The sequence below is a fragment of the Ochotona curzoniae genome, unplaced genomic scaffold (assembly GCF_017591425.1).
Source record: "Ochotona curzoniae isolate NIBS_2020 unplaced genomic scaffold, NIBS_Ocur_1.0 contig_4612, whole genome shotgun sequence".
Classification (NCBI taxonomy): Eukaryota; Metazoa; Chordata; class Mammalia; order Lagomorpha; family Ochotonidae; genus Ochotona; species Ochotona curzoniae.
In genome coordinates this window covers 8221780-8234045 of record NW_024466343.1, presented here as the reverse complement: position 1 = coordinate 8234045, position 12266 = coordinate 8221780, and the positions used below count along the sequence as shown (strand labels likewise).

General features: G+C 39.6%; 1 protein-coding gene across 1 annotated transcript in view; it reads right to left on the bottom strand.

The window, feature by feature from the left end:
• GIPC2 (GIPC PDZ domain containing family member 2) overlaps positions 1 to 12266 on the bottom strand; it is a 93063-nt gene that overhangs the window by 41481 nt on the left and 39316 nt on the right. Inside the window, exon 3 of the mRNA XM_040987220.1 lies at positions 8738 to 8918. Coding sequence (XP_040843154.1) covers positions 8738 to 8918 — 181 coding nt within the window. The remainder of the gene's footprint in view (positions 1 to 8737; positions 8919 to 12266) is intronic.

Below are 12266 nucleotides of genomic sequence, written 5' to 3'. Positions count from 1 at the left end.
TGGCATTTTCATATGTTTAATCGTCTAATTCTTACAGAAATCTTGTGTGGCGAGCGGAATTATCATCTTTACTTTCTGTATGAAGAAGCCATAGTAATGACAGATTAAATAACTTACTCATTTATCACATTATCCGTACCTAGAGGGGCCTATGTATTAAGTTACTGTATTTTGTTGGCTTTTTGTAACTTGTTTCATAATCTCCAGTATATTTTATACATATAAGACAGTACCAAAATCAAATAATTGGGGTTAAATATTTTTCCTGGAAATAGTATGAAGGTTAAAAGTACTTTTAAAGCATTTATAACATCTATCCAAAAAGTCACATGAAACTTAAAAGTCGAACAGGCTTAGCAATTAAGCTGAATCACAGAGAAAAGGCCCAGCTGTGAGTGACTCAAAGGACTAAGATGCACTTCACATACTTAACATCTTATTCTCATGCATACATAGCACAGAAATGAAGCCTCAAAAAGAAAATAGAACAGATCTGTCACAAGACCCAGCCTCAAAACAAAGACTTTTCTACACTTTCTGTTTCAACTCTCTTTCAGATTTTGAAAACACAGAAATACTTTTGGCCTCTTTTCACAAAGGGCAACACCTGCAAATTAGAACAATTCTCCAGGATAAATGAGGTTGACACACAATCAAAGCTTCACTAATTTCGCAGTTTTCTACAATCGAAAGACCTCATGGGAAACAAAACCAGTTGGACTTGTCCAGTCTTAGAGTTACTTATATGGAAAAGTGGATTTTCATAGCCTTGGGAAAATCTAGGTTTACAGGGCAAGTGGCACAAAGTTTAGCTCATTGTGAAGACATGTTCCTTTTCATTGGCAAAAGGAGAAAGGAAGTGAGCCATGCCCTAAAAAATACCACAAGAGACATTCCAGAAGATACCAGATAAGGACTGGGAAGGCTGCCATCAAGGAGGAAAGAAGGAAAATCTGGATCAGAAACAACTGATCTGGAAGAACCATGTTAAGTATGAGAACAATTTTCCATTGAACTACAAATTTTCATCACAGAGCCTTTTAAATGGGTGGCTTTTGAGTGTTTGGCTTTGTTATTGTGGCCTACAATGCTAAACATATTTATTGATTCATAAATGTTTGCAAGCACAGCTATAAAACTGAAACACATATTCATTAACAAAAATAATACTTACCACTATTGTGAACAAAGTGCTGTGATAGTTTTCAATTCTATCCTCGTATTCCAAGCACAATGGTTGAAATAATGACTTAAACTCTAACCAGCACAAGATATTGTGAGAGTACATTTTATAATACCCCCATTTAAAAGTTTTTATTTCAAAGGCAGTAAGACAGACAGAGAAAGAAAGAGAGAGACAGTGTGCTCTTCCATCCACTAACTCACTTCCCAAACACCCACAATGATCAGGGGACCAGAGGAAGCAAGCCTGGAACTCAATCTGGGATTCCCCGATGGGTTACAAGGACTAAGGTATGTGGGTCATTATCTGCTGCCCTCCAACAATGCATATTAGCAGGAACACTGGAACTGAAAGCGGGATAGGGACTTGAACCCAAGCCCTCCAATACGGGATGTAAAGATCCCTGGTAACACCTTAAAAACTACTGCATGATGCCCATAGAATGGTCTTTGGGGAAGGCTGCAAGATGTCCTTGGAAAAATGACTTGATTTGTTTTTGTTTTTTTAAGATTTATTTATTTGGAAGTTAGAATTACAGAAGACAGACAGAAACAGAGATGCTCATGCAGTGGTTTACTCTCCCTCGATGGTCACAGATGGCCAGAGCTGGGCCAGACTGACATCAGGATTCAGGAGCTTTAACCAGTTCTGCCATGTGAGTAACAGTAGCCAAAACACTTATACCATCTTAGGTCATTCATAAAGAAGCTGGATCAGAAATGGAGCAGCCGGAATCAAACCGGAGACCATTCTGGATTTTGACAAAACATTTAAAAAAAATTCTATGTTTATTTTAAAGACAGAGTGAAAGAGAGAGGAAAGCACAGATACATTTTCTATATTTTCCCCTACTGGTTTGCTCCTCAACTGCCTATCACAGCCAAGGCTAAACCATGCCAAAGCCTGGAGCCAGTAACTGTATTCAAGTGTCCTATATGGAGGCATTGGCCCAAGCATCCCAGACACATTGATCAGAAAGCTGGGTGGGAAAATGAGTAGCTGGAAATTGAACCAGGGATTCTGATTCAGAATGTGAGCATCCCAAGCTCTGTCTTACGCAGCTGCACCACAGCATCCATTGCATGTAATTTGTGTTCTAGTGCTTGCATACACATCACTCAGAAAGCTCTCTGCTGCTGGTCTGTCCACTCCTCATTGTGCTGTTACCCCCTTTCTTTCTTTCTACCTCTTAAATGCTGAAATTCCCCCACCACTCTGTTTTAGGTCCTTTGAGCATCCAATAATTAAATATACTACCAATATAAGGCAATCACACATAAATCCTGTTCTTAAGGCATTACTTCTTGAAACCAACACTTCATACACATTTCTAAATGTATTGCCCCCACAGATTCCAAACTCATTTAGATTCAGAACTGAACAGGTAACCTAACTTCCCAACCTCTTCCCTCAAGTCATTTTTTAAATTTTCATTAACATAATATTTGCAAATTATTAGAAAGTATATGCAATATTTCAACCAAAGTATGTAGCCCAACCTGATCAATTGGGCAATTAGCACTTGCATGTCTTTTTCTTTTATAAACGTGGCCAACTAGTTCCACTCTTCCAGTTCTTTGTACAGTATAAGACACGGTACTGTGAACTATCATTACTGCATCATGCTGCAAAAGAAAGGAAACTAATACTTCCATCTGACTGTGTTTTCCTGCCCTCCACCAAATCACTCCACCCTCCACCACCATCTCCCAGCCTCTAGTAATCCTTACCCTAGGTTCAGATCAACTTGCTTTTAACTTCCACATTTGAGGGAGAATATGTAGTATTTTTCTTGCTGTGTCTTGTTTTTTTAATTATCTTTAAAAAGATATTTATTTTTATTGGAAAGGCAGATCAGATTTACAGAGAAGAGAGACAGAAAAAAAGATTTTCTGTCGGCTGGTTTACTCCACAAATGGCCAAAACAGCCAGAGTTAAACTGATCTGAAGCCAGGAGCCAGGAGCTTCTTCTGGGTCTCCCACGTGGATGCAGTGTCCCAAGGCTTTAGGCTATCTTTGACTGCTTCCCAGGCCACAAACAGGGAGCTAGATTGGAAGTGGAGCAGCCAGGACATAAACCAGCGCCATGTGGCATCTCAGCGCATCAAGGCGAGGATTTAGCCACTAGGCGAACCCAGCATGCCCTTGGCTTATTTCTTTTAACATAATGATCTCTACTTCCAATCATCTTGCTGCACTTGTGTGGAATTCTCTTTCTTATGGCTGAGAAACACTCCATGCTGTAAATGTACTGTGCTTTATCCACCAATGGATATCTGGGCTCCAAACCTTGATTACTGTGAATACTACTACAATGGACATGAGAATGTAGGCATCTCTTCGATAGGCTAATTCTCACCTAAATCTTTTCTGGCTTTCCTCATCTCAAGAAGCTAAGCTGTAGTTTGTGGGGCATCATTTGCCATCTCTCTTTCCTTTCCTCTACATACAACGACTACCAATGCAATATTTGTATTAATATGCAGGTCAATGTAAACCAATCAGCTCTACACACACAAACATGCATACAAACACACACAAATACAATAGCCCTGACCTGTGGCACTCACTTATTTCTGTGGCGTTAGCACCTTACAACTTCACACAGCCAACCTATTGTCAATGGGGGTAAGGCTAAGAGAGCGCAAACAGCTACCCCACAGCATTGTCCATTCCCTGGTACCACTCCTTCTCTCCATGCCTACTGGTACTGGCTTGATGTAGGAGTTTATCTTCTCACCTGTACCTAAAGCAACAGAATCTTTCTGATCTCCTAACCTTTGTCTCACATTCATTTCTCCATCTGACATGGTCTCCAAAGTGTGTCTCTAACATCCAGAACTCATCATGTTTTCATACATGAAGTTCTCAATAATCTGATCCCTACTGATTCTTGAGCTTCATCTATTGCAGCACCACCCATAACCCTTACTACAATAACACTGGCAACCAAAGTTTTCCAGGTTTACGATGCAGCTCTATACCAGCTCTCACTCTGTTCATACTCTCCAAACAACATTACCCAATTTGTCCACTGAGCAAGGACCTACTGATCTTTTCAGATTCAGCACAAATCACTTTTTTTTAAGGTTTATTTTTATTGGACGGTCAGATATACTGTACAGGAGGAAAAGACAGAGAGGAAAATCTTTCATCCGATAATTCACTCCTTAAGCAGCCATAACGGCTGGAGCTGAGCCTTTTTGAAGCCAGGAGCCTATTCCGAGTCTCCTGCACAGGTGTAGGGTCCCAAAGCTTTGGGCTGTCCTCTACTGCTTTCCCAGACCACAAGCAGCGAACTGGATGGAAAGTAGGACTGCCGAGATTAGAACCGGCCCCCATATGGGATCCTGATGTGCACGAAGCGAGGACTTCAGCCCAGCACAAATCACTTTTTAGGAAGCTTTACCTTACCTCTTTAGGCTGACTTGCTGTTTCCCACTTTTATTCTCTAGTACATTTTAGTACTTAAAAAAAAAAAAAGGGTATGTACTACAGTTTAATCTTCCTACTTAGAATCCACTCTGCCTAGTAACGGAGTACCTAAAACACAGGATGTTCTCAGTAATTTGTGGAATACATAAATGAAGAATCTTTCCTTCTGCAGATAGCAGTGCTTTCCAAACATGTGATCAGTACCAAGAAATATATGATACTACCCTTTCCTTGAAAGAAAGTTCGATGCTCTCAAAATAGCACCTTGACAGATCTTTACCAAGCAGCAATGTGTGGCAGCCAACTCATAAAATTTTCTTTTAAAAGGCCAGACACCCCGGGCCCAGTGCACAATAGCATAATGGTTAAGGTCCTGGCCTTGAACACGCCGGGGTCCCAAATGGAAACCAGTTCTAATCCTGGCGGCCCCGCTTCCCATCCAGCTCCCTGCTTGTGGTCTGGGAAAGCAGTCAAGGATGGCCCAAAGTCTTGGGACCCTGCACCCACGTGGGAGACCCAGAAAGAAGTTCCTGGCTCCTAGCTTCGGATCGGTGCAGCACTGGCCATTGCAGCCACTTGGGGAGTGAATCATCGGACAGAAGATCTTCCTCTGTCTCTCCTCCTCTCTGTACATCTGCCTTTCCAATAAAATAAATAAATCTTTAAAAAAAAAAAAGCCAGACACCCAAAGTCATTAACAGTTGCTTTCTCTCTACAGACCCATCGTGATTCACATAGACTGACAGCTGTCAGATATGGCTAGAGTGAGATTCAAAGTCAAGAGAATACCAAAGCTGCTGTTGTTGCAGAGCAAAATAACAGTTCAGGATAAATACAGAGCATCAAGTGTATTTGGAAGAATCCTTATACTAAAGGCATATAAGCTCCCTAGTTGCACCCAGAGATGCTAATCACCCACTCAGAAAAACATGCTAGAAATAGAAATCTCATCATAACTCTGAAAATATGGCAGATACAAGTAGGATTCTCAGCGACTCAGAGACTGAAGTCCACATTATAATGGACAGCCTCTAACTATTCTGCTTACTGTTCCCTTGTAAGCTTCCCATAACCAAAAAAATGATAAAATAAATACAAATAAACACATGCTACATTTTTCCAACCCCAAATTATACTCACCTTTCATTGGTTGGTGTATTTTGGTACATCCATCAATTGTGGAGATTGCCTGTAACCTATTTCATTTCCTACCTCCTCTTACGATTTGAATACTGAACTAAATGACACAAAGCCAAAAGGCAAGTGGAGGAGTCAATGAACCCAGTGTAGTGAAGTCCCTGACACACACAACTCCAAAACAGCCTTGGCCTGTTAATCTGCCAAGGTTTGATCAACTTTGCTTCTGAAACCTAACTGGGAAATCTTCCAATTAATGCCTTATCCTTGAATTTAACAGTGTTTTATTCTGTATCTCTCAATCAAAGATTCTTGACAGAGAGAATGTGCCTTGGAAGTAGGTCATGGCTAGTGGTGAATCTAAGATATGGAAATGGAAGCAACTGGTAAGGATTCCCCTGCCCACTACAAAAAACGAACACTCCCCGCTCTCATTGGATAGAGCCCACTTGCTGAATCTTGGAAAATTGACAGGAAAATGTCAAAACATTTGAGAGCGAGGACATTTCTGACAAATGTTGCTATGATCCTAGACATATTTTTAGCAAGAATGACCTAGAAAGAAAATTCTACCTCATTCAAGCTAGCCCTTTCTGCTTGCAGGAATCCAAGATGACAGGGAGGCACATAATCATGAAGGACTAGGAAGCTTTAATTTTTGGTCCTGGGTCAATGATAATCTAGAAAACATAGGAAGAAAGGAAGAAAACAGCAAAAGATAAGAGTTGGACCAAGACAATTGGGGGAAGCCATAACCCTCAGTACTTCTGTGCTTGGCAAAGAGCTGTGCACTGGAATGAAGCCAGAGAGTGAGGAGCAAGTGGCTTTGCCTTTATCCCAGAGGCAAAAAAAAAAAGTAAGTAGCAAAACCAAGGGCTGGAATGCAGACAGATTGTTTCTAAGTGAGATCCTGAGGGTAGAGTCCAGTATGGAAGAACAACCCACAGGATGGAAAACGCATACAGACAGTTTGTGTTAAATTCCACAAAAACCTTAAGAAAATATTCTTGTTCCAAAATCAACCTCCAGATAGTCCAATCTACAGCACAGCTAGAATTTGGAATATAGATGATACACATCCATTGAGAAATTCCTACAAAGGATGCTTCTCAAATATGTTTGTAAATTTCATAAAGCAATAGAGAACAGGTTCAATAGTAGGTAAGTAAATAAAATAATGAACATCGCTGAGATTGAAGGAGAAAACCTATCATGATACAGCTATAACTAAATACAGTAATTTCTGTAACTTTTCAGACTATTACCAATCTAGCATCCAAGTTAAAGTGTGTCATGAGGCAGACATTAAGAAATCTACTACTTACAACGCTCACATCCCATATCAAAATGTCCAGGTTTGAGTCACAGTTTGGCTTCCTAATCAGCTTCCTGTTACTGCATACCATAAGAAGATATAGCTAATGGCTCAAGCATTAGGTCCTTATGACCCATATGAGGACACAAATGTAATAACAGGTTCCTGTCTTCAGGCTAGCTGAGCCTTGGCTGTTATGATCATCTGAGGTGTTAGGTAGCAGGTGGAAGTTCTCTCACTATGTCTTACAAAAAAAGTAAAAACTTTCAAAAAAAGTATATTAGTAACTTTCAGCCTCTAAAACATGAGGCCAAAAGGTTTAGATGCTGTTGACAGGAAAAGATTAACTCTGGAAAACAAATTACATGACACAGATAAATATTGGAAGAAATTATACTTTATGGAGCTGTATTGAGAATAGCTTTGGTTTAGAATCCGTTTAAATCAAATGAGAATGTTTGTGCCAAAACAACCCCACACTATCAGTTTATGTGCCACACTCCCTGGAGAGCCAAAGGAAGAGATTTCAAAAGGAGCTGCTGCAGGGACACCTGATTGGTGCCTGCGCCCTCTGCGAGCCTCGGGCAGAGAAGCTGTAACACTCAGAGCCATGGCACCTGCAGCAGGGGCTCCTACCTACAATAGACTTGCAAATCACAGACATAACCTCCCCTTCAGAGAGTCCTGCATCCTGCACTGTATGTCTACTGAGTGGCACACAGTCAGATCAAAGCTGGAAAAATTTCTAATTCCATTAATGTAGCTGAGTTCCATGTCTTACTTGCTAAGAAAGAGAAAATACAGCTCCTCAGACCCACTGCATTCTCTCATTATTTTCATTAACTGCACCGGAAGGAAAAAAAAAATCAGTTGAGACAAAATAGAAGAAATATTTGTGGTCTGTGAGCAAAAGAAAAAATATGGGGTGGGTGGGGTCATGAATGAGTTAGGACAAGCAGGAATGATTCTGCTGAGGATATTTTAACACTGATGAACACTGGGGCTTCATCTGCCTTATGAAATAGCTTGGGTGGTGAAGGAGAAACTGGTCCTGCCCTTGATGATGAGGTGGCCCTGAGGTTTGAACAACAGTTGGAATACAGCTGCCTTGGTTAACACCAGGCAAGCACAGATGCCACAACCAAGTGGAAGTAATGTCATCCTATCCCCTGCTCCCAACTTCAAAATGTCAGTGCAGAAAAAGCATTGGTGAAGAAGGTCTTTAAAACAGACTAGTAGACTTTTTAAAATATCAATTCCACCTGTAATGAAGATGCTTTCTGCTCAAGTCTATGAGCAACAACTATTATGGTTTCACTCAATCAAAATCCTGATTGCTCAGCAGAATGAAAACAACATGGCTTGCTGCTTTCAGAAACAGGGACAGCCACAACAGATTCAGCCACAACACACTGCACTTGGTAATTCCAGACATTTTAGAAAATGTCCTCCTATAAGACAGTTTTCCCTCTAATTTCCTTCTTCAATAATCATTTTTCTTAAAAAAAAAAGTAGTGCTATCATTTTTTAATATTCTTAATGAATATTTTTGATAAGAAGATATACTCAAAGCCCCTTCCACTGTATCACAGAATTCATTTCCCTTCGAAGACCAACCAGTGGAGAGGAACATTCATTTCACAGAAACACACACAAAACCAACTTACCGAAAGCCTTCTTAGGTTCTATCAACTTCATGGTAAAGAGTTCTCCTTTCTTTAATTCCCTCAACTTCTTAGCAACTTGAACGTGACGACACCCAACAACATTTTCTCCATTTATGGATTCAATATGATCCCCCACACAAATTGTTTTAATTGAGTCAATAATGCTACCATCTCTAATCCTCTGAAAGAAAAAAGAACAGCAATAACAGTATAAAATAGAATTACATCACATGACTTTTCATGCTCTTGAGCTATAGCGTACAGTGTATCAAAGTTTTAACAACACAACTTAGTGTTCAGTTGAAGATGAAAGTCTAAGAAGCAAAGGGAAAGCATCTCACGTCCAACCAGTCTTCATCTTTCCTGTCATTACCACTGAACTCACTCACTATCTCCTCTGGGGAGCTTTTCCTGACCCTCAGCCCCTTCTCCCTGTGACTGGGTGGCACACCACTCTGGTATTTTATTAACCATTTTATCGTAAATATCGTGAGCTCCAAGCTAAATCGCCTACGTTTTGACATCTAATCCCAGCAATCTTTAAGAAATTCTCAAACTATTATCATCAGAAAAATACAGCTATAAAAGACTAACCTAGATATGCTGGATATCTTTTATCTTTAAATTGTATTTGATGCCAAAACTCTTAATATTTTTATCTTTTTTACCAAATTTTAATACTGTTCACTACAACACAACTATTAAAATGCTGTATGAAAATGATATAATAATACCACTATAGACAAAGCTCATTATTCATCATTATAAGTAATTTTGAATCCAGGACACCAAGAATTTCATAATCTCATATCATTTTATTAGAAATTCACGTTAGCCTTGTATAACTAAAGAAACAATGATGACCACAGCATATCAGCCAGTACAACTAGAATTTCTACACTATCACAGAAAAATAATTAAAATTAAAGTTTACAATCTAAGGAAGAAAACACTCTATTAAACAATCTATTATACAGCCATTCTTAAGCTATTAAAGATTTTGAAGATCTACATTTAACCTTAACTCCTCTCTAATTTTTATTCTAATTCATCCCTTGATATATCTTGAACCTATTTTTCTTTGATCAACTACATCCTACACATTTCAGCATCCTGCCTTATAACTTTGTTTAAAGCATTGGTATAAATGTTTTCATAATAAGCACTACACAACATTAAGCAAGTGAAAGACTTCAAAGATATGTGTGAATCTTACCAGTGAACTACAGGTCCTAGTAAGAGAAACCTGGTATTACCCAGGTCTGTGAGAAGCCACAAGGTCACCAGAAGAAAGCCAAGACACAAAGGTAGAAGAGAGGGCGTCACCAGAAGGCAGAGCAGGCAGCAGGGTGAGAACCCAGGGGAAAGCCAATGCACAGGGGATCTTGGCTTTACTGGGACAGAACAGAAAACAGTGTAAGAAACTTGAAGAACACCATCAAGATGAGCCAGACATTAAAGCAAAGCTGGAGACACTGATTAATGGGCTTAGCAACTACCTGAGTGTTAAACTCCTACACAGTTAGAATAAAAAATACACTGCAGTGGAGGAAACTTTCTGAAATCAAATAAGTTTTAATAATTACACAACAACTTGATAGACGCTTGTGCTAAAATTGCTGCTTGTGCCAAAAAAAAAAAATGCAGGGAAAAGGAGAGGCATTAATGCTACACTCATATTTACCAACTATTTACTTTGGTCTAACACTTATGAACTTTCTCTCATCTGTTAGAAACCATAAGTTTTATTATATGTATGCTTTGAATTTATTCGACTTTTTGCTATCCTGAGAAATGCTGAGGTTTGCATACTAAAACCGTACCTTTTTAAGGTTTGTCAAGGCTAGCACTGAGGCTCAGCAAATGAAACTGCCACCTGTAATACTGGCATCCTATAGGAAAAGTGGTTCAAGTCTCCACTGCTCCACTGCTGATCCAACTTGCTGCTTACACACCTTAGAAAGCAGTAGGAGAAAAAGAAAGAAAGCAGTAAAAGATGCCCCTGCTACCCAACATGAGAGACTCAAATGGAGTTCCAGAGTCCTGGCTTCAATCTGGTCCGCCCGGCCCTGCTGGCCATTTCCATTGTGAATCAGCAAATGGAAAATTCTCTCTTTCTCTCTCTTTTTCTGCCTCTTTCTCTCTGTAACTCAGCCTTTCAAATAAATTTTTAAAAAGCTCTGTCATCTTTTTACCTGAAAAGTTACATCTGTAAAACATATTTCTCTTCTATTGACCTCTCCTAAATTGTAATGATTTATTATTATTATTATCACAGTATCGCTTATCAATTATGAGCACTCAGTAATGTTTTATTTGTGCCGTCTTTTTTACACCCTGAATAACCCTCTACAGGAGGTGCTAATGTTCCCACGGGAGAGCAGAGTCAGAGAGGTTGAAGCATTTGTGTATCACGATTTGGTTGACTGAGGGAGAGCAGACATGATCCTGAAACCCACGCTCCTGCTCATCACATCACACGGCCTCCTAAATACAGACCCCTGCCCCTGCCACTGTCTTAGTCCTCGACATGGTCCTTCTCATTTCTAGCCACTACTTAAAAGCATGCCAAGCACTCCCTTTAGCAGCAGACATAAACCTACAGCCACGTGGAGAGTAGCCTGGCCCCTTCTAGAGCATGGCATGCAAGCTTAGGAAACCTTTCATTTTTATTCCTGTTTATCTTGGCAACAAGAAATGGAAAGCATATGTCAGAAATTTACAAATTTCTAGGGAAGAGGGGAAGAAGAGTGACGCCTCTCTGAATACATGTTTTAGCTTAGTTCTAACTTTTAAAATCATGTTAATGTTTCGTAGATTTAGAAAGTAAAACTGAATGAACGTGGTGAACATATAAGACCAGCAAAAGCAAATGGACCCAAGGAGTAAGAGTCATCTGAGGTGGGGGCTTGGAGGCCAGAGAACTACTCCAAGTCACATCCAGTACTCCGGAGACAGTACTCTGAATACCATGCTTTTTAAAGACTCTTCATCTATTCAGTCTAAAGACAAACTAAAGTGCACACAATTCTTAAACTCTTCTTGAAAAGTTTATTTTTCATGGTACTGTGTATAGAGAAATTCTAAAACCAGCTTGTATTTACCATATACTTAAACAAATGAGTAAATATTTGGATGATTTTGAAAGTAAATATTTTGATGGGGAAGTCAAGGGAGAACTTTGCCAGGAAGGATGTAAATTAGAGGCACAGATATTAATTCATAATTCCTAATAAATGTGTTGCTAATCCCCACCACCGAAAGGACTAGAAACCAGGACACTGCAGGAGTAATACATGAGCAAACTAGCACCACAACCTAGTCTTAAAATATCAATCCTCTCTTTAAAAAAAAAAAAAAAGCATGGCTGTTTAAAGAAATGATTGCTTTAAGGCCTCAGAAGCAAGGAGCTGCCCAATAAAATGATGGGAGCCCTGCATGTCCAAAGGACGTGAGACAGCTCACGGCCAAATCTCAGAAAATCAAAGCATCAAGATGAATGACAATTACAGGGTATAGCCAACAAGAC